Source organism: Nerophis ophidion, linkage group LG07, assembly GCF_033978795.1.
Source record: "Nerophis ophidion isolate RoL-2023_Sa linkage group LG07, RoL_Noph_v1.0, whole genome shotgun sequence".
NCBI lineage: Eukaryota > Metazoa > Chordata > Actinopteri > Syngnathiformes > Syngnathidae > Nerophis > Nerophis ophidion.
In genome coordinates this window covers 71,723,787-71,746,652 of record NC_084617.1, presented here as the reverse complement: position 1 = coordinate 71,746,652, position 22,866 = coordinate 71,723,787, and the positions used below count along the sequence as shown (strand labels likewise).

The 22,866-nt window shown below is 39.1% G+C and overlaps 2 protein-coding genes across 3 annotated transcripts in view; both read left to right on the top strand.

Annotated features, from left to right (window-relative positions):
* The window catches only part of snrnp27 (small nuclear ribonucleoprotein 27 (U4/U6.U5)), a 31,697-nt gene extending 29,702 nt beyond the window's left edge, over window positions 1-1,995 (top strand). The window contains exons 5-6 of the mRNA XM_061907067.1: window positions 1,318-1,382; window positions 1,678-1,995. Coding sequence (XP_061763051.1) covers window positions 1,318-1,382; window positions 1,678-1,732 — 120 coding nt within the window. The 3' untranslated portion in view covers window positions 1,733-1,995. The remainder of the gene's footprint in view (window positions 1-1,317; window positions 1,383-1,677) is intronic.
* A 1,388-nt stretch (window positions 1,996-3,383) lies between these two features.
* mxd1 (MAX dimerization protein 1) overlaps window positions 3,384-22,866 on the top strand; it is a 72,970-nt gene continuing 53,487 nt past the window's right edge. The window contains exons 1-3 of one of the 2 annotated variants that reach the window (XM_061907065.1): window positions 3,384-4,146; window positions 7,326-7,425; window positions 22,708-22,749. In XM_061907065.1, the coding sequence (XP_061763049.1) occupies window positions 4,080-4,146; window positions 7,326-7,425; window positions 22,708-22,749 (209 nt within the window). In that variant the 5' untranslated portion in view covers window positions 3,384-4,079. The remainder of the gene's footprint in view (window positions 4,147-7,325; window positions 7,426-22,707; window positions 22,750-22,866) is intronic. The other variant, XM_061907066.1, reaches the window with a different exon arrangement.

Here is a 22,866-nt window from a genome sequence, read left to right as displayed (position 1 = left end):
GGCTAGTGGTAGTGAGTGAGGGCTATTGGTAGTGAGTGAGGGCTATTGGTAGTGAGTGGGGGCTAGTGGTGGTGAGTGAGGGCTATTTGTGGTGAGTGGGGGCTATTTGTTGTGAGTGGGGGCTATTTGTAGTGAGTGGGGGCTAGTGGTAGTGAGTGAGGGCTATTGGTAGTGAGTGAGGGCTATTTGTAGTGAGTGAGGGCTATTTGTTGTGAGTGGGGGCTATTTGTTGTGAGTGGGGGCTATTTGTAGTGAGTGGGGGCTATTTGTAGTGAGTGGGGGCTAGTGGTAGTGAGTGAGGGCTATTGGTAGTGAGTGAGGGCTATTTGTAGTGAGTGAGGGCTATTTGTTGTGAGTGGGGGCTATTTGTTGTGAGTGGGGGCTATTTGTAGTGAGTGGGGGCTAGTGGTAGTGAGTGAGGGCTATTGGTAGTGAGTGAGGGCTATTTGTGGTGAGTGGGGGCTATTTGTAGTGAGTGGGGGCTATTTGTAGTGAGTGGGGGCTAGTTGTAGTGAGTGGGGGCTAGTGGTAGTGAGTGGGGGCTAGTGGTAGTGAGTGAGGGCTATTGGTAGTGAGTGAGGGCTATTGGTAGTGAGTGGGGGCTAGTGGTGGTGAGTGAGGGCTATTTGTGGTGAGTGGGGGCTATTTGTTGTGAGTGGGGGCTATTTGTAGTGAGTGGGGGCTAGTGGTAGTGAGTGAGGGCTATTGGTAGTGAGTGAGGGCTATTGGTAGTGAGTGAGGGCTATTTGTAGTGAGTGAGGGCTATTTGTTGTGAGTGGGGGCTATTTGTTGTGAGTGGGGGCTATTTGTAGTGAGTGGGGGCTAGTGGTAGTGAGTGGGGGCTATTTGTAGTGAGTGAGGGCTATTGGTAGTGAGTGAGGGCTATTGGTAGTGAGTGAGGGCTATTGGTAGTGAGTGAGGGCTATTGGTAGTGAGTGAGGGTTATTTGTGGTGAGTGAGGGCCATTTGTGGTGAGTGGGGGCCATTTGTGGTGAGTGGGGGCTATTTGTGGTGAGTGGGGGCCATTTGTGGTGAGTGGGGGCTATTTGTGGTGAGTGGGGGCTATTTGTAGTGAGTGAGGGCTATTTGTGGTGAGTGAGGGCCATTTGTGGTGAGTGGGGGCCATTTGTATTGAGTGAGGGCTATTGATAGTGAGTGAGGGCTATTGATAGTGAGTGAGGGCTATTTGTAGTGAGTGAGGGCTATTGATATTGAGTGAGGGCTATTTGTAGTGAGTTTATTTGCTATTGGCTGCTAACTTGAACTAGGTGGCCATCTTGAGGAACGTTTGAAAGACATAGTTTTTTCTCTTCTCAGGGGAAGAAAAGCGAAGGATCGACCAAAGCATTTGCTATCAATGTGTCCATGAAGCGAAAATACAGGTATGGCAAGTGCAGAGACAAATGTTTTGACATGCTGTCACATTTCATTAAAGTTGTGTGAGATGTAATGTTATTCATCAGACGCCGCAGTTGGTCAAATGGCTGTTCTAAAATGTCAAGTTGTCTCCCCCTTCATCACAGGAAGTGCAATCACTGCTATTGTAGCCAATCACTTTTGCAGGGGTTTCCATGCAAAGATCCTGGCTTCCCCATTGGTTCATGATGATGTAACCTCTGAGTGTTGCGGGGTAACAGTGATGTAATGTTTAGCTTTTTTTTTATATCCCTTTTCTAGGCAGTACATGAACAGAAAAGGTGGGTTCAACAGACCGCTGGACTTCATCGCATGAAAGTCCCAACATCTCTGCAGCTTTGCTGATGAATCACACCTTTTTTGTCTTTGACGAAGATGGATGAGCGTTTGCTTTTTCCTGTTAATATGTAACCTTTTCTGTGGGATTTAAGACCTTTGTATATACATTTGTAAATCCTGGATTCAATTAAGTTAGTGTTTGTGTTAAGTATTGACACAAATTATGTTGCAAAGATAAGTGGAATTTGTCCTCTATTCCTGACAGTTGTTAGTTTTGTTTAAATAAAGTCATTTTAAAGACCTGGCTCCATTCTTTACTTTCTGCTTACCGTATTTCCTTGAATTCCCGCAGGGCAAACTCGATTCCCAAAATAATTAGCGTATGCTTACTATTACCGCCTGGTCAAACTCGTCACGTCACGAGTGACATTTCCCCTGTCATCATTTTCAAAAGGGAGGAGGCTGATTTCAATACCGCATAAAGGGAAGAAGATTAAGAGCTATTCAGTAGGATTTAAGGTCCAAGCTTACATCACACTCAATTTTTACTGCATGCCTTTGGTAAGTGCCGTAGTGAGAAGAGGGTTTTAAAATAATTAACGCATGCTTACTTTTACCGCATGCCTTTGGTAAGCGCAGGAGTGAGAAGAGGTTTCAAATTAATTAGCGCCCCGGCGGCAATTCAAGGAAATACAGAATTTTACATGGAATCATTTGCATGGGGCGGCATAGCTCGGTTGGTAGAGTGGTCGTGCCAGCAACTTGAGGGTTGCAGGTTCGATTCCCGCTTGTGCCATCCTAGTTACTGCCGTTGTGTCCTTGGGCAAGACACTTTACCCACCTGCTCCCAGTGCCACCCACACTGGTTTAAATGTAACTTAGATATTGGGTTTCACTATGTAAAGCGCTTTGTGTCACTTGAGAAAAGCGCTATATAAGTATAATTCACTTCACTTGTTCAGATTGTACGACTATTGACGGCAAAGGTTTTTTTTATTTATTTATTGAACAACAAACATACAATTATAATTCACACAACGGTCAAGGCACTTTGAACAACAAGGGGATAAAAACAAAAGCAAATACAGAGTATTAAATAACTGTGATGAGGTGACGACTTGTCCAGGCTGTACACCGCCTTCCGCCCGATTGTCGCTGAGATAGGCACCAGCGACCCCAAAGGGAATAAGCGGTAGGAAATGGATGGATAAATATTAATAAAAAATTAAAAAAGACAAAAATTTAAGGGCTTTTGTACACTTAATCATTCTCCAAGATTGGATTTATAATGGTAAACCATTAAGCCGATTAGAAAATGTAGGCCTTTTATAAATCGACATTTATGTAGAAAATGTATTAAGTATTGACTACGACTGCGAAGGTGCCTTCCCGGATGTAGATATTTTGTAGGAGGAGTCAGTCTAGAGCAGCATGTGAATTTGACCAATCAGCGATCAGAAAACAGGAAAAACAACACCACAACAGCCAATCACGATCCTCCACCGCGAAGCCGCACGTTAGGAGGGCGGGTCATCCGTCAGAGGCGGGTGACGTCATGTGAGCCGGATAATATCGCGACCAATGGGTGGCGGCGTTATCTGGAGCCAACCAATCACGGCGCAGCAATGTATCCCAACGCCATATCCTCCATTGTGGCTCCACGGAACCACAATATTGACGTGGAGGTGGCACAAAATGGCCGATCCAGGGCTTCGGTTTCAGCGAATCGCCTGCAATTCGAATGAGTGACAGATTAAACGCCGAATAGAAGTCTGGATTTGCTCCGTCCTGTAACCAATAATATTCCACCACAGACAAAGCTTTACCACGGAATATGGTCAAAATATACTCAAGACGTTTTTGTTTTTTTTTCGGAAGCAGACTGAGAGCGATGAACTAGCGCACAACTACTTCTCCACCGACACATCAATGAGCTGACAGCTTCTGTGACATCGCCGGGGAAACTTACAAAAAACAAAAAAAAACGTACTTCTTTTTTAGCCACTAAATGAGTCTGTAACCACTTTACGATATTTTTATTTTTTTGGACGAGCCAGTAAGTCAGCTGCTGTCATTATAAAGAGACGACGCCAGCAGTGGTAAAAAAAAAAAAGAATTAAAAAAAACACGGGTTTTGTCCTCTCCCGTCTGCTGGCGTGGGCGCAAATTTTTACCTTTTCACATTATTTCTTCCATTTGGTCGATAGTATTTTTATTTTTTTTATTTTTTTTGCCCTGTAAAAGCCAAAAGCCGAGCAGCCAGCAACACTTGAGTGCGAGTACGCCGCTGTGTCGGACTTGGGACGAGAAGCAGCTTGTGTACAACAACAAAAAAAAACAACCCTCGTCGAATCGTGTTGATAATATCTGTGATATTATTCAACATGACGGCTATTGGAATGGTGCAAATGTTGATCGAAGCCGCCGAGTACCTTGACCGCAGAGAACGAGGTAAATATCCTTCTTTTTTTTTGTGAATATATTTTGGTATGCTGTTTAAAATATGCAACACCTTCAACCACTTCTCCCATTTAAATGACGTTTTGCATTTTTGTTTTGTTTTGCAAAACTATGCACTGATCAACATGCAGTCATCATTTTATTTTTTTTTGCAATTCCTCTCATGCACTTTAGCATTTTGCATTTATTTAAATTGTGCATATATTTTTCTCTCTTTTGTAAATAATAGGAGTGCGGGGGGAAAAAATCGATTCGAATACGAATCGCGATTCTCATGTTGTGCGATTCACAATCGATTCTCTTATTTATTTTTTTAAATTGATAATTTTTTTGATTTTTTTTTTTATCAATCCAACAAACCAATACACAGCAATACCATAACAATGCAATCGAATTACAAAACCGAACCTGACCCAGCAACACTCAGAACTGCAATACACAGAGCAAACACGACACCGAACAAACCAAAAGTAGTGAAACAAAAATGAATATTATCAACAACAGTATCAATATTAGTTATAATTTCAGCATAGCAGTGATTAAAAATCCCTCATTGACATTATCATTCGACATTTATTAAAAAAATTTAAAAAAGAACAATAGTGTCACAGTGGCTTACACTTGCATCGCATCTCATAAGCTTGACAACACAATATTTTCACAAAGATAAAATAAGTCATATTTTAGGTTCGTTTAATAGTTAAAACAAATTGACATTATTGCAATCAGTCGATAAAACATTGTCCTTTACAATTATAAAAGCTACTCTGCTAGCATGTCAGCAGATCCTGCTGAAATCCTACGTATTGAATCGTTTTGATTTGGAAAAATATCGTTTTTGAATCGAAAAAAAAATCGATATACAACCGAATCGCGACCCCAAGAATCGATATTGAATCGAATCGTGAGACACCCAAAGATTCGCAGCCCTAACAGTCATCATTTTATTTCTTTTTTTGCAATTCCTGTCATGCACTTTAGCATTTTGCATTCATTTAAATTGTGCATATTTTTTTCTCTCTTTTGTAAATAATAGGGGTGCGGGGGAAAAATCGATTCGAATACGAATCGCGATTCTCACGTTGTGCGATTCAGAATCGATTCTCTTATTCTTTTTTTAAAATGGATTATTTTTTTGATTTTTTTTTTATCAGTCCAACAAACCAATACACATCAATACCATAACAATGCAAGCCAATTCCAAAACCGAACCTGATCCAGCAACACTCAGAACTGCAATAAACAGAGCAAACACGACACAGAACAAACCAAAAGTAGTGAAACAAAAATGAATATTATCAACAACAGTATCAATATTAGTTATAATTTCAGCATAGCAGTGATTAAAAATCCCTCATTGACATTATCATTAGACATTTATTAAAAAAATAAAAAAAGAATAGTCTCACAGTGGCTTACACTTGCATCGCATCTCATAAGCTTGACAACACAATATTTTCACAAAGATAAAATAAGTCATATTTTAGGTTCGTTTAATAGTTAAAACAAATTGACATTGTTGCAATCAGTTGATAAAACATTGTCCTTTACAATTATAAAAGCTACTCTGCTAGCATGTCAGCAGATCCTGCTGAAATCCTATGTATTGAATCGTTTTGATTTGGAAAAATATCATTTTTGAATCGAAAAAAAAATCGATATACAACCGAATCGCGACCCCAAGAATCGATATTGAATCCAATCGTGCGACACCCAAAGATTCGCAGCCCTAACAGTCATCATTTTATTATTTTTTTGCAATTCCTGTCATGCACTTTAGCATTTTGCATTTATTTAAAATGTGCATATTTTTTTCTCTCTTTTGTAAATAATAGGGGTGTGTGGAAAAAATCGATTCCGATACGAATCGCGATTCTCACGTTGTGCGATTCAGAATCGATTCTCTTATTCTTTTTTTTAAATGGATTATTTTTTTGATTTTTTTTTTTTAATCAATCCAACAAACCAATACATAGCAATACCATAACGATGCAATCCAATTCCAAAACCGAACCTGACCCAGCAACACTCAGATCTGCAATAAACAGAGCAAACACGACACAGAACAAACCAAAAGTAGTGAAACAAAAATGAATATTATCAACAACAGTATCAATATTAGTTATAATTTCAGCATAGCAGTGATTAAAAATCCCTCATTGACATTATCATTAGACATTTATAAAAAAAATAAAAAAAGAATTGTGTCACAGTGGCTTACACTTGCATCGCATCTCATAAGCTTGACAACACAATATTTTCACAAAGATAAAATAAGTCATATTTTAGGTTTGTTTATTAGTTAAAACAAATTGACATTATTGCAATCAGTCGATAAAACATTGTCCTTTACAATTATAAAAGCTACTCTGCTAGCATGTCAGCAGATCCTGCTGAAATCCTATGTATTGAATCGTTTTGATTTGGAAAAATATCGTTTTTGAATCGAAAAAAAATCGATATACAACCGAATCGCGACCCCAAGAATCGATATTGAATCGAATCGTGGGACACCCAAAGATTCGCAGCCCTAACAGTCATCATTTTATTCTTTTTTTGCAATTCCTGTCATGCAGTTTTTAGCATTTTGCATTTATTTTGCGGCATAGCTCGGTTGGTAGAGTGGCCGTGCCAGCAACTTGAGGGTTGCAGGTTCGATTCCCGCCTCCGCCATCCTAGTCACTGCCGTTGTGTCCTTGGGCAAGACACTTTACCCACCTGCTCCCGGTGCCACCCACACTGGTTTAAATGTAACTTAGATATTGGGTTTCACTATGTAAAGCGCTTTGAGTCACTCGAGAAAAGCGCTATATAAAAATAATTCACAAAAGTCACTTATTTATTCGAATTGTGCATTTTTTTTTTCTCTCCTTTTATAAATAATGCAAGCTGCGATGGGATGTTTTCACACTGGCCCCTCCTTTCCTGCTGTTGTGGTTTTTCTAGTGGGGTTTATTCCAGTTCAAGATGACATCATTGTCCGGGGCTGAGGGGAGGAATACAATATGAAAATATATCAAGTGTTTTCGTGCTTAAAATAAAGCCTTAAGAATGGCGACTGGATGCAAAAAGGATTGAATGTTTGAAATTAAGCTTTTGTGCACGTAGTTTCCGTCACGCTTTGGCTCAATGTCTGTCCGACTGACCACCGGTCTGTTATGTGCTTGCAGAAGCTGAACATGGATATGCCTCCATGCCTCCTTTTATGAGCAGCCAAGAGAGAGAAAGCTTGAAAAGGAAGAACAAAAGCAAGAAAAACATAAGCAGCAGGTAGAAACAAATTTCACCCTCATTTAATCATTCTTATTAAATCATGACACATAATGAGTATGAATGTGTTCCTCGAGCTAAGCTGAATGTGCCAGTCTTGTTTTTTGTTGCGCTCTATAAAGTAATTATACTATAAGTATTGTACACACCAGCTGTTTCATTAAAACTTGCATCTGACTTGTAGTTTTATTAACCAAATTTTGAAGTGTTGAAATCGCATTGTAAAATTTCTGTTGCTCATTAGTGGCTCGTCAATACGTGGCATACGTCGATCGCGGGGGGTGTGTCAGTCGATCTCCAGCCGGGCTTTTAAAAAAAAAATAGACCTAAAAATGAGCGATCATCAATCTTCACCAAGACGTCACTTAAATGACATTCACGGTACCGGAGGGTCTTGTGAGATGACGCTGGCTGCTGCAAGATCATTATTATGAAAATATGACCGAGAGGAAGGCGAGAAACACTTTTTATTTCAACAGACTCTCGCGCCGTACCTTCCGTCCAAACTCTAAAGGCCGACTGCACATTTCCTATCTTCACAATAAAAGCCCTGCTTCATGCTGCCTGCGCTAACTAAATACAGAGTCTCGGAAAGCTGGCGTGCACAAGCGATCCCTCAGAAAGCTGGCGTGCACATCACTTGTGCACGCCAGCTTTCCGAGACTCTTATTTTGTTAGCGCAGGCAGCATGAAGCAGGGCTTTTATTGTGAAGATAGGAAATGTGCAGTCGGCCTTTAGAGTTTTGACGGAAGGGACGGCGCGAAAGTCTGTTGAAATAAAAAAGTGTTTCTCGCCCTCCTGTCTGTCATTTTTTCATAATAATGAACTGGCAGCAGCCAGCGTCATCTCACAAGACCCTCGGGTGCCGTGAATGTCAATCAAGCAAGCTACGGAATTTGCCGCCAAGGTTTTCTTGTAAAGTGTATGGAAGCTGGATGAATTAGATGCCAAAAACCAACCACTTTCATGTGGTATTGTACAGAAAGGACAACTTTTTTTCTCCTCCATTTGAAAATGTGGGCGTTATCATCATTACTGTCTGATTCCAATCAATGCAAGTCATCAGAATCAGGTAATACACCAACTTATATTCTTGTCTTTGTGAAAGAAAGACATCTATATGTGTTACACATGCTTGTATTATCATTAAACACATTTAACTTGTTTACAAAAATGTCTCTTTCATAAATAAATAAATATAAATGATATATATAAATGAGGTAGATCCCCTCTAGTTGGTCAATTGAAAAGTAGCTCGCCTGCAGAAAAAGTGTGGGCACCCCTGGCATAGGCAATGTATATTATCGTTGAGCTAGCGCATATTGAAAAGCGGAGCTTACTTTTGAGCGCTTACTATCAGGCATGCTTGCCCTGTTGGCGTGAAAAATTAGAGGTAGTTTGCTATGAGCCCGATGCCACGTTTTGTTGTGTGCGGAAAAGGGTGTGGAAATAAGGCAGGGGTCGGGAACCTTTTTAGCTGAGAGAGCCATGAGAGCCAAATATTTTAAAATGTATTTCCGTGAGAGCCGTGTAATATTTTTAACACTGAATACAACTGTCAGGTTCAAACACTGATGCCATCTATTAAACAGACAAGAAGCAAGGAATTAAACAGAGACAGGATTCAATTTAGCTCAATGAGGAGAAACACGCAGACCTGTAACATTAGAGTATAATAAGTCTCTTATTCTTTTTAATAACTTTGTTATTCTGAAGCTAACCAATAATAGATAAAAATACTTTTGACCATCAATGCGATTTCTTGAACAGGTGCGGTATAAACGGATGGATGGATTAGAGAATGTTTCATATTTTGAACGTTATTTTTAACACTGTGATTACCAGCAGAATTATTAATTACTTTTCGTGTTAAGCAACGTCAGCTAAGATTTATCTGAGAGCCAGATGTAGTCTTCAAACGAGCCACATCTGGCTCCAGAGCCATAGGTTCCCATAGGTTTACCATGAATTGATTAACGTGGACCCCGACTTAAACAAGTTGAGAAACTTATTGGGGTGTTACCATTTAGTGGTCAATTGTAGGGAATATGTACTGTACTGTGCAATCTACTAATAAAAGTATCAATCAATCAAAATAAAACTTTACCCCGGAAATAAGGTATCATTTGATTTTCAGCAAATTTATACGCAGTAGTACCGCAAAAATTTGTCGAGTACTAATTAAAGTACCGAATTTGGTCCCCATTCCCATGGACATCTTATAAAAAGTAGATGCAGCATTAGCTGCTGTGACGCGAGAAATTGGGCCGCCATCTTGAAGTGGTGATGAGAAGCCGGCGAGCAGCCTAAACTGACAGGTAGAAAACAAAAATGGTGTTCAGCGTTTTCCTTCTCAAAAGAACGGACTGTTGAAAGTAGGAATCGGGGGATTACTTTTAACCAGAGGTGGGTAGAGTAGCTAGAAATTGTACTCAAGTTAGAGTACTGTTACTTTAGAGATGTATTACTCAAGTAAAAGTAAGGAGTAGTCACCCAAATATTTACTTGAGTAAAAGTAAAAAGTATGTTGTGAAAAAACTACTCAAGTACTGAGTAACTGATGAGTAACTTGATTGTTTAATGATTACGGCAACAAGTAATGCACAAAAACATAAAAATAGCAATGAACAAATTCAGAGCCAGGAATATCTCTTAAGCAACTAAAACAATAATATATATTAAATAATAGTACATTAAAATAAGGCACATTGAGCCACAATAAATTAACAGCACCATAGGCTCAGTAGGCATTTATTGATTGATTGATTGAAACTTTTATTAGTAGATTGCACAGTACAGAACATATTCTGCACAATTGACCAGTAAATGGTAACACCCCAATAAGTTTTTCAACGTTTATCAATTACTTAATAAATGACCAAGTCGAGGTGATCTACCTCATATATACATACACACACATATCATATATATATATATACATACATACATTTATATATACAGTACATAATTTATATTTATTTATTTTGCCGTTTTTGTTGCCATGTTAAAGGTGTTTTAATGAATATACATGCATGTTTAACACATAGATTCCTATCTTTCATGAAGACAAGAATATAAGTTGGTGTATTACCTGATTCTGATGACTTGCATTGATTGGAATCAGACAGTATAGTGCTGATAATGTCCACGTTTTCAAATGGAGGAGATAAAAAGTTCCTCTTTTCTGTCTAATACCACATGAAAGTCGTTGGTTTTTGGCATCTTACTTGTCCAGCTTCCATATTCGTTTTTATACACTTTACAAGAAATACATTGGCGGCAAACTCCGTATCTTACTCGCTTGTTTGCGCTGGCTTTGGGAGACTCTTATTTTGTTAGCGCAGGCGCGATGGAGCGGCGCTTTTATTGTGAAGACAGGAACTGTGCGATCAGTCTTTAGGCTTTTGACAGGAAGTACGGTTGAAATAAAAAGTGTCTTTTTTTTCCTTTACACTTTTGATTGATTGATTGATTGATACTTTTATTAGTAGATTGCACAGTACAGTACATATTCCGTACAATTGACCACTAAATGGTAACACCCCAATAAGTTTTTCAACGTTTATCAATTACTTAATAAATGACCAAGTCGAGGTGATCTACCTCATATATATACACACACACATATTATATATATATATACATACATACATACATTTATATATACAGTACATAATTTATATTTATTTATTTTGCCGTTTTTATTGCCATGTTAAAGGTGTTTTAATGAATATACATGCATGTTTAACACATAGATTCCTATCTTTCATGAAGACAAGAATATAAGTTGGTGTATTACCTGATTCTGATGACTTGCATTGATTGGAATCAGACAGTATAGTGCTGATAATGTCCACGTTTTCAAATGGAGGAGATAAAAAGTTCCTCCTTCCTGTCTAATACCACATGAAAGTCGTTGGTTTTTGGCATCTTACTTGTCCAGCTGGCATATTTGTTTTCATACACTTTACAAGAAATACATTGGCGGCAAACTCCGTATCTTACTAGCTTGTTTGCGCTGGCTTTGGGAGACTCTTATTTTGTTAGCGCAGGCGCGATGGAGCGGCGCTTTTATTGTGAAGACAGGAACTGTGCGATCAGTCTTTAGGCTTTTGACAGGAAGTACGGTTGAAATAAAAAGTGTCTTTTTTTTCCTTTACACTTTTGATTGATTGATTGATTGAAACTTGTATTAGTAGATTGCACAGTACAGAACATATTCCCTACAATTGACCACTAAATGGTAACACCCCAATAAGTTTTTCAACGTTTATCAATTACTTAATAAATGACCAAGTCGAGGTGATCTACCTCATATATACATACAAACACACATCATATATATATATATATATACATACATACATTTATATATACAGTACATAATTTATATTTATTTATTTTGCCGTTTTTGTTGCCATGTTAAAGGTGTTTTAATGAATACACATGCATGATTACCACAAATAGATTCTTATCTTTCATGAAGACAAGAATATAAGTTGGTGTATTACCTGATTCTGATGACTTGCATTGATTGGAATCAGACAATATAGTGCTGATAATGTCCACGTTTTCAAATGGAGGAGATAAAAAGTTCCTCCTTTCTGTCTAATACCACATGAAAGTCGTTGGTTTTTGGCATCTTATTTGTCCAGCTGACATATTCGTTTTTATACACTTTACAAGAAATACATTGGCGGCAAACTCCGTAGCTTGCTAGCTTGTTTGCGCTGGCTTTGGGAGACTCTTATTTTGTTAGCGCAGGCGCGATGGAGCGGCGCTTTTATTGTGAAGACAGGAACTGTGCGATCGGTCTTTAGGCTTTTGACGGGAAGTACGGTTGAAATAAAAAGTGTCTTTTTTTTCCTTTACACTTTTGATTGATTGATTGATTGAAACTTGTATTAGTAGATTGCACAGTACAGTACATATTCTGCACAATTGACCACTAAATGGTAACACCCCAATAAGTTTTTCAACGTTTATCAATTACTTAATAAATGACCAAGTCGAGGTGATCTACCTCATATATACATACACACACACATCATATATATATATATATAAATATATATATATATACATACAGTACATAATTTATATTTATTTATTTTGACGTTTTTGTTGCCATGTTAAAGGTGTTTTAATGAATATACATGCATGTTTAACACATAGATTCCTATCTTTCATGAAGACAAGAATATAAGTTGGTGTATTACCTGATTCTGATGACTTGCATTGATTGGAGTCAGACAGTAGAGTGCTGATAATGTCCACGTTTTCAAATGGAGGAGATAAAAAGTTCCTCCTTTCTGTCTAATACCACATGAAAGTCGTTGGTTTTTGGCATCTTATTTGTCCAGCTTCCATATTCGTTTTTATACACTTTACAAGAAATACATTGGCGGCAAACTCCGTAGCTTGCTCGCTTGTTTACGCTGGCTTTCGGAGACTCTTATTTTGTTAGCGCAGGCGCGATGGAGCGGCGCTTTTATTGTGAAGACAGGAACTGTGCGATCAGTCTTTAGGCTTTTGACGGGAAGTACGGTTGAAATAATAAGTGTCTTTTTTTCCTTTACACTTTTGATTGATTGATTGATTGATTGATTGATTGATTGATTGATTGAAACTTGTATTAGTAGATTGCACAGTACAGTACATATTCCGTACCACTAAATGGTAACACCCCAATAAGTTTTTCAACTTGTTTAAGTCGGGTCATGTGACCGCCTGGCTCTGTTTGATTGGTCCAACGTCACCAGTGACTGCATTTGATTGGTGAAACGCAGGCATGCCTATCCTATGTTGAAGCTCTGTCATGAACCAAAACAAACGTTAACAGATCGATAAACAAAAGCTGAATGTAGATAAATGGAGCAGAGTTAAAGTAGCGTTTCTTCTCTATAAATATACTCAAGTAAAAGTATGTTGCATAAAAACTACTCGTAGAAGTACAATTTATCCCAAAAGTTACTCAAGTAAATGTAGCGCGTTACTACCCACCTCTGCTTTCAACAAGTAAGATTTAACATTAACGTTTAATTGGTTGTATTTTGTGAAAAGAATATTAACACAGTTACGAAGGAGCAACGATCTTCATTAGTACTGAAGACGTAGCCGCTAGCAAACAAGAGTACGACTATAATAGAACAGCTAGATTTGAGAGGCAAAGTTGTGAGATGCTTATTAACTCCCGCTAACCTAGCCCCGTCATGCTAATGAGCGCCCGCCAGCTTTTTTGTGTGATTTTTTTTTTTCTTTTTAGCTCTCTTGCTTTTATCGTGCACTACGGACATCGGAGACCGCCAGCCATCGGTTTTAATTTGCTTTCACGTCAACACAACTTCCCAGACGATTTAGGGAGATCAGCGGTTTACAGTGGTTTGTTTTTGTCACTTTCTGGATTCACAATTTCTAACGACGGAGCTTCTACGATGTGTTCTGTGATTTGTAAATAATTAGCGGCGCAAGGCTATGAGCTACATTGCGAACATAGTCACAGATTATACAAGCTACTTGTCCATCGCCAAACACAGTAGGCACTGATCCAATTAAAAGTAGTGTTTCAAAAAAAATCATTCTTTATTTTGCCTGAGGACGGTGATGCTATTGTTTTACAGTAGAAGGCTAAGCTAGCTACACAACAACTTGAACTAACATTTCTAACATATCAATCACACATTTCTAACCTATTGTTTGTCAGTGTTTCCCCCAGAAAAAGTGTTATTTCAATCAATCAATCAATCAATCAATGTTTATTTATATAGCCCCAAATCACAAATGTCTCAAAGGACTGCACAAATCATTACGACTACAACATCCTCGGAAGAACCCACAAAGGTGGTGTCTCCAGGGGAAAGGGCTAGGTGGGTGTAAGGTGTCGCCACCATCACGTCTCCGTCTCACCACAGCCTGGCAGGGCAATAGACTGTGGTGAAGTAGGCCGGCTTCGTAGCGTGAAAAAGCCTACAATTTTTGGTTGTTTTCCGCTCCGTAGTGGCAATATACGTTGTACATCTCGAAATTTTTTCCGTAAAGTAAAAACAAAACACAAAACAGCCTAGTTACCCGAGATACTAAGTATGTCGTTATTTTGACTTAGTAAATAATTAGAGGCGCGAAGCTATGAGCTACATTGCGAACATAGTCACAGATTATACAAGCTACTTGTCCTTCGCCAAACACAGTAGGCACTGATCCAATTAAAAGTAGTGTTTCAAAAAAATCATTCTTTATTTTGCCTGAGGACGGTGATGCTATGGTTTTACAGTAGAAGGCTAAGCTAGCTACACAAAAAATTGAACTAACATATCAATCACACATTTCTAACCTATTGTTATTCAGTGTTTCCCCCAGAAAAAGTGTTATTTAAGGTGGTGTCTCCAGGGGGAAGGGCTAGGTGGGTGTAAGGTGTCGCCACCATCACGTCTCCGTCTCACCACAGCCTTGCAGGGCAATAGACTGTGGTGAAGTAGGCCGGCTTCGTAGCGTGAAAAAGCCTACAATTTTTGGTTGTGTTTTCAGCTCCGTACGCTGAGTGGTGTCGTGGAAATTTTCTTAAAGACGATCCTTTAGTGACAAATAGCTTTAAAATGATTTATTTAAGTAACCAAACAAATAATAACAAGCTTTGCAAAGTGAGACCAAACCAGAACGACACATCCGTTCGTTCCAGCTTGTTCTAACTCCTTTAGAATTTGACATGACAATTATACATTCTCAGAAGTCCCACCCTCCATGACCATTTACATACAGTACACCAGTGCAATGAATACCCAAAGTCCTGTGAAGGGGAGAGGGTGTCGTTTGCCCTGAGGAAAGGGGAACATTTTAGCACTGTTGGGGGTCAAGAATAAATGACACATATGCCCAGGTCAACTAAAGTCCACATGTTACATCAAAGACACAGGAGACAGAGCTTGATCAGATAATAGATCTCTTGCTAAGTGTCACATTCCTCAGCCCAATAAACAAATTTTGGTACCCAGTTCAAAGAACATCATCTATTAAAACGAGTACGAGTAATTTTGCTATCACAGTGGCAATATACGTTGTATATCTCGATATTTTTTTCCGTAAAGTAAAAACAAAACACAAAACGGCCTAGTTACCTGAGATACTAAGTATGTCGTTATTTTGACTTAGTAAATAATTAGAGGCGCGAAGCTATGAGCTACATTGCGAACATAGTCACAGATTATACAAGCTACTTGTCCATCGCCAAACACAGTAGGCACTGATCCAATTAAAAGTAGTGTTTAAAAAAAAATCATTCTTTATTTTGCCTGAGGACGGTGATGCTATGGTTTTACAGTAGAAGGCTAAGCTAGCTACACAACAACTTGAACTAACATTTCTAACATATCAATCACACATTTCTAACCTATTGTTATTCAGTGTTTCCCCCAGAAAAAGTGTTATTTAAGGTGGTGTCTCCAGGGGAAAGGGCTAGGTGGGTGTAAGGTGTCGCCCCCATCACGTCTCCATCTCACCACAGCCTGGCAGGGCAATAGACTGTGGTGAAGTAGGCCAGCTTCGTAGCGTGAAAAAGCCTACAATTTTTGGTTGTGTTTTCCGCTCCGTACGCTGAGTGGTGTCGTGGAAATTTTCTTAAACACGATCCTTTAGTGACAAATAGCTTTGAAATGATTTATTAAAGTAACCAAACAAATAATAACAAGCTTTGCAAAGCGAGACCAAACCAGAACGACACATCCGTTCGTTCCAGCTTGTTCTAACTCTTTTAGAATTTGACATGACAATTATACATTCTCAGAAGTCCCACCCTCCATGCCCATTTACATACAGTACACCAGTGCAATGAATACCCAAAGTCCTGTGAAGGGGAGAGGGTGTCGTTTGCCCAGAGGAAAGGGGAACAATTTAGCACTGTTGGGGGTCAAGAATAAATGACACATATGCCCAGGTCAACTAAAGTCCACATGTTACATCAAAGACACAGGAGACAGAGCTTGATCAGATAATAGATCTCTTGCTAAGTGTCACATTCCTGAGCCCAATAAACAACTTTTGGTACCCAGTTCAAAGAACATCATCTATTAAAACGAGTACAAGTAATTTTGCTATCACAGTGGCAATATACGTTGTATATCTCGATATTTTTTTCCGTAAAGTAAAAACAAAACACAAAATGGCCTAGTTACCTGAGATACTAAGTATGTCGTTATTTTGACTTAGTAAATATTGACTTACTAAGACAAAATAATGACTAGGTCAAATTAATGATTTACTGTAAATAAGCGTTTGAAAAACAGTTAAAAGTGGGGCCACATGCTGACATATGCTCAACTCCTCATGCTTAATTTACAGGACAAAAAAATATATATGTATGTATATATATATATATTTTTTGAGACTTTAGTTTAGGCGGTGGCTCTTTGTTGTTAAGGTGGCCGCATTAACAACAAACTAACCTTAACATATTACTTATTGTTTATTTGTCTCCTCCATTGACATCGATAGTACCGATTGTCACTGAGCTCGCCATTAAAAGTAGTTTTTGTTTTGTTTTTTAGTATGGTGGAAATCTTAAACAGGAACAATAGAGAGTTTGTTACAACAGTTTTGTTTACTCATAATCAGATGCTACAAAGTTGGATTGAATCGATATGTTTACACGGACAATGTCTCCGGAGACGAACGAAGGTGAACCCTCGTAAAATAATTAAGAAAGAGCGCACATCAGGCTTGGTCTTCCCTTCTTATTTATACGCTCCCTGATGGCCTGATTGTAGCATAACAACTTATGTAACTGTCCAATGTTCAAATATCACCCCACCAACAGAACTAGCACTTGGTCAGGGTGACTTGACCTCTTATGTGGTGTCCCTCCCAATGCATTCAGTTGAAAGGTAACCCTAGGACAGAACCTTTTCCACTACATTCCCCCCTTCCAGGGTTATAGAACCCTGGACCAATGCCAATTTCTGACCCAGGCCACTTCGGTACAAATATCTACTGCAGATAGAGGCGAAAAAACCCAATGTTTCCATGAGCGATCGCTGTTTCCAGCCTGCAGAAATGGACTATTTTGACGATATATATATATATATATAGAAAACAAACAATCCGTTTCAAAATGAATTTAGACTTATGACTGTAAGCTGTTCGTGACGCCAAATTTATGTGGAAGAAAAGTCCAAATCTTAAACAGGAACAATAGAGAATTTGTCACAGGAGTTTGTTTACTCATAATCAGATGCTACAAAGTTGGATTGAATCGATATGTTTACACAGACAATGTCTCCAGAGACAAAAGAAGGTGCACCCTCGTAAAATAATTAAGAAAGAGCGCACATCAGGCTTGGTCTTCCCTTCTTATTCATACGCTCCCTGATGGCCTGATTGTAGCATAACAACTTATGTAACTGTCCAATGTTCAAATATCACCACACCAACAGAACTAGCACTTGGTCAGGGTGACTTGACCTCTTATGTCGTGTCCCTCCCAATGCATTCAGTTGAAAGGTAACCCTAGGACAGAACTTTTTCCACTACATTCCCCCCTTCCAGGGTTATAGAACCCTGGACCAATGCCAATTTCTGACCTAGGCCACTTCGGTACAGATATCTACTGCAGATAGAGGCGAAAAAACCAAGGTTTCCATGAGCGATCGCTGTTTCCAGCCTGCAGAAATGGACTATTTTGACGATATGTATATATATGTATATATAGAAAACAAACAATCTGTTTCAAAATGAATTTAGACTTATGACTGTAAGCTGTTCGTGACGCCAATTTTATGTGGAAGAAAAGTCCAAATCTTAAACAGGAACAATAGAGAATTTGTCACAGGAGTTTGTTTACTCATAATCAGATGATACAAAGTTGGATTGAATCGATATGATTACACGGACAATGTCTCCGGAGACGAAAGAAGGTGAACCTTCGTAAAAGAATTAAGAAAGAGCGCACATCAGGCTTGGTCTTCCCTTCTTATTTATACGCTCCCTGATGGCCTGATTGTAGCATAACAACTTATGTAACTGTCCAATGTTCAAATATCACCCCACCAACAGAACTAGGACTTGGTCAGGGTGACTTGACCTCTTATGTCGTGTCCCTCCCAATGCATTCAGTTGAGAGGTAACCCTAGGACAGAACTTTTTCCACTACATTCCCCCCTTCCAGGGTTATAGAACCCTGGACCAATGCCAATTTCTGACCTAGGCCACTTCGGTACAAATATCTACTGCAGATAGAGACGAAAAAACCCAATGTTTCCATGAGCGATCGCTGTTTCCAGCCTGCAGAAATGGACTATTTTGACGATATGTATATATATGTATATATAGAAAACAAACAATCTGTTTCAAAATGAATTTAGACTTATGACTGTAAGCTGTTCGTGACGCCAAATTTATGTGGAAGAAAAGTCCAAATCTTAAACAGGAACAATAGAGAATTTGTCACAGGCGTTTTTTTACTCAGAATCAGATGATACAAAGTTGGATTGAATCGATATGTTTACACAGACAATGTTTTCAGAGACGAAAGAAGGTGAACCCTCATGAAGGAATTAAGAAAGAGCTCACATCAGGCTTGGTCTTCCCTTCTTATTTATACGCTCCCTTATGGCCTGATTGTAGCATAACAACTTATGTAACTGTCCAATGTTCAAATATCACCCCACCAACAGAACTAGCACTTGGTCAGGGTGACTTGACCTCTTGTGTCGTGTCCCTCCCAATGCATTCAGTTGAGAGGTAACCCTAGGACAGAAATTTTTCCACTACATTCCCCCCCTTCCAGGGTTATAGAACCCTGGACCAATGCCAATTTCTGACCTAGGCCACTTCGGTACAAATATTTACTGCAGATGGAGGCGAAAAACCCAAGGTTTCCATGAGCGATCGCTGTTTCCAGCCTGCAGAAATGGACTATTTTGACGATATGTATATATTTATATAGAAAACAAACAATCTGTTTAAAATGAATTTAGACTTATGACTGTAAGCTGTTCGTGACGCCAATTTTATGTGGAAGAAAAGTCCAAATCTCAAACAGGAACAATAGATATTTTGTCACAGGAGTTTGTTTACTCATAATCAGATGATACAAAGTTGGATTGAATCGATATGATTACACGGACAATGTCTCCGGAGACGAAAGAAGGTGAACCCTCGTAAAATAATTAAGAAAGAGCGCACATCAGGCTTGGTCTTCCCTTCTTATTCATACGCTCCCTGATGGCCTGATTGTAGCATAACAACTTATGAAACTGTCCAATGTTCAAATATCACCCCACCAACAGAACTAGCACTTGGTCAGGGTGACTTGACCTCTTGTGTCGTGTCCCTCCCAATGCATTCAGTTTAAAGGTAACCCTAGGACAGAACTTTTTCAACTACATTCCCCCATTTCAAGGTTATAGAACCCTGGACCAATGCCAATTTCTGACCTAGGCCACTTCGGTACAAATATCTACTGCAGATGGAGGCGAAAAACCCAAGGTTTCCATGAGCGATCGCTGTTTCCAGCCTGCAGAAATTGACTATTTTGACGATATATATATATATATAGAAAACTAACAATCTGTTTAAAATGAATTTAGACTTATGACTGTAAGCTGTTCGTGACGCCAAATTTATGTGGAAGAAAAGTCCAAATCTTAAACAGGAACAATAGAGAATTTGTCACAGGCGTTTTTTTACTCAGAATCAGATGATACAAAGTTGGATTGAATCGATATGATTACACGGACAATGTCTCCAGAGACGAAAGAAGGTGAACCCTCGTAAAATAATTAAGAAAGAGCGCACATCAGGCTTGGTCTTCCCTTCTTATTCATACGCTCCCTGATGGCCTGATTGTAGCATAACAACTTATGTAACTGTCCAATGTTCAAATATCACCCCACAACAGAACTAGCACTTGGTCAGGGTGACTTGACCTCTTGTGTCGTTTCCCTCCCAATGCATTCAGTTTAAAGGTAACCCTAGGACAGAACTTTTTCCACTACATTCCCCCCTTCCAGGGTTATAGAACCCTGGACCAATGCCAGTTTCTGACCTTGGCCACTTCGGTACAAATATCTACTGCAGATAGAGGCGAAAAACCCAAGGTTTCCATGAGCGATCGCTGTTTCCAGCCTGCAGAAATTGACTATTTTGACGATATGTATATATATATATATAGAAAACAAACAATCTGTTTTAAAATGAATTTAGACTTATGACTGTAAGCTGTTCGTGACGCCAATTTTATGTGGAAGAAAAGTCCAAATCTTAAACAGGAACAATAGAGAATTTGTCACAGGCGTTTTTTTTTACTCATAATCAGATGATACAAAGTTGGATTGAATCGATATGTTTACACAGACAATGTTTTCAGAGACGAAAGAAGGTACACCCTCATGAAGGAATTAAGAAAGAGCGCACATCAGGCTTGGTCTTCCCTTCTTATTTATACGCTCCCTGATGGCCTGATTGTAGCATAACAACTTATGTAACTGTCCAATGTTCAAATATCACCCCACCAACAGAACTAGCACTTGGTCAGGGTGACTTGACCTCTTGTGTGGTGTCCCTCCCAATGCATTCAGTTGAGAGGTAACCCTAGGACAGAACTTTTTCCACTACATTCCCCCCTTCCAGGGTTATAGAACCCTGGACCAATGCCAATTTCTGACCTAGGCCACTTCGGTACAAATATTTACTGCAGATAGAGGCGAAAAACCCAAGGTTTCCATGAGCGATCGCTGTTTCAAGCCTGCAGAAATGGACTATTTTGACGATATGTATATATATATATATATATATAGAAAACAAACAATCTGTTTTAAAATGAATTTAGACTTATGACTGTAAGCTGTTCGTGACGCCAATTTTATGTGGGAGAAAAGTCCAAATCTTAAACAGGAACAATAGAGAATTTGTCACAGGCGTTTTTTTACTCATAATCAGATGATACAAAGTTGGATTGAATCGATATGATTACAGACAATGTCTTCAGAGACGAAAGACGGTGAACCCTCGTGAAGGAATTAAGAAAGAGCGCACATCAGGCTTGGTCTTCCCTTCTTATTTATACGCTCCCTGATGGCCTGATTGTAGCATAACAACTTATGTAACTGTCCAATGTTCAAATATCACCACACCAACAGAACTAGCACTTGGTCAGGGTGACTTGACCTCTTATGTCGTGTCCCTCCCAATGCATTCAGTTGAGAGGTAACCCTAGGACTTAACTGAAGGTTTGCTTAGTGTCCTGTGTTGGGAACTACAACCAATAACAGCATTTATGTTCTTTGATAAGAATCTTGGGCATTTTGTCGCCTAAACTGCAGATGCATGCGCTTAAACTAAAAATGGCGGATGCCCACAAGTCTTCCCTTGAATTGCCGCCGGTGCGCTAATTATTTTAAAACCTCTTCTCACTCCGGCGCTTACCAAAGGCATGCGGTAAATTAAGGCCTGCGCTTAAAAATTTGAGTGTGATGTAAGGATACCATCATGAAAAGCACCTTCAATAATAAAAAAAACGTTATTATGGTCTTACCTTTACTTATAAATGAAATCCATGCGCAGCTCCTTCTGATCAAAAGCATCGATAACTTGTTTTAAGAAGTCTTCCTTATCTTTCTTCAGTTTTAAAAGTCTCTCTGTCTCTTCCTTTATTAGCTCCTGCTTCGATTGAAAGTCCAGTTTAGAAAACTGTTTAATTTTAGATATGTAATCCCCCATGTTAAAAGTGCAAGCGAGAGAGAAAAAAAATAAACGATCGCCGCTCACTCTTGCTGCCTGTTGTCTCTTCTTCTGCAGCCGAGTAGTCGCAAGAAGGATCACTAGCGCCCTCTACCACGCAGTTACGGTATATTAATAAAACATAGCTGCTTACTGTTCTTTTTAGCATATTCAATAGTTTGGACCTTAAATCCTACTGAATAGCTCTTAATTGATTTTAAATGATTGAAATCAGCCTCCTCCATTTTGAAAATGATGACAGGTGAAGTGTCACTCGTGACGTGACGAGTTTGACCCGGGGGAAATTCTAGACATGCGCTAATAAAAATAACGTTTTGCGAAACGAGTTTGCCCCGGCGTTAATCCTGAGCCGGCGGTAATGCTAAGCATGCGCTAATTATTTTGCGAAACGAGTTTGACCCGGCAATAATTCTGGGCAGGCACATACTATATCCAAGGAAATACGGTATACCATGTATGGATAATCCACTGACTATGTTCCTAATTGGTGATGCCAAGATTGTTTTGTATAAAAATCTCTGCAATACCTTTACACTTTGATTTCAAATTTTCAGGACTTATGCAGATCCCAAATGCACAACAGCAGGTACTCATAGGTAAGAAAAGTTGGTTTTGCATGATTATAATTTAATTCATTGCTACTCTAAGCAACAAACATTGTGCGGAGAGGTGTGGCCGGGTGCATGCGTGTTGTAGTTTGTCGGTGGAGGGCC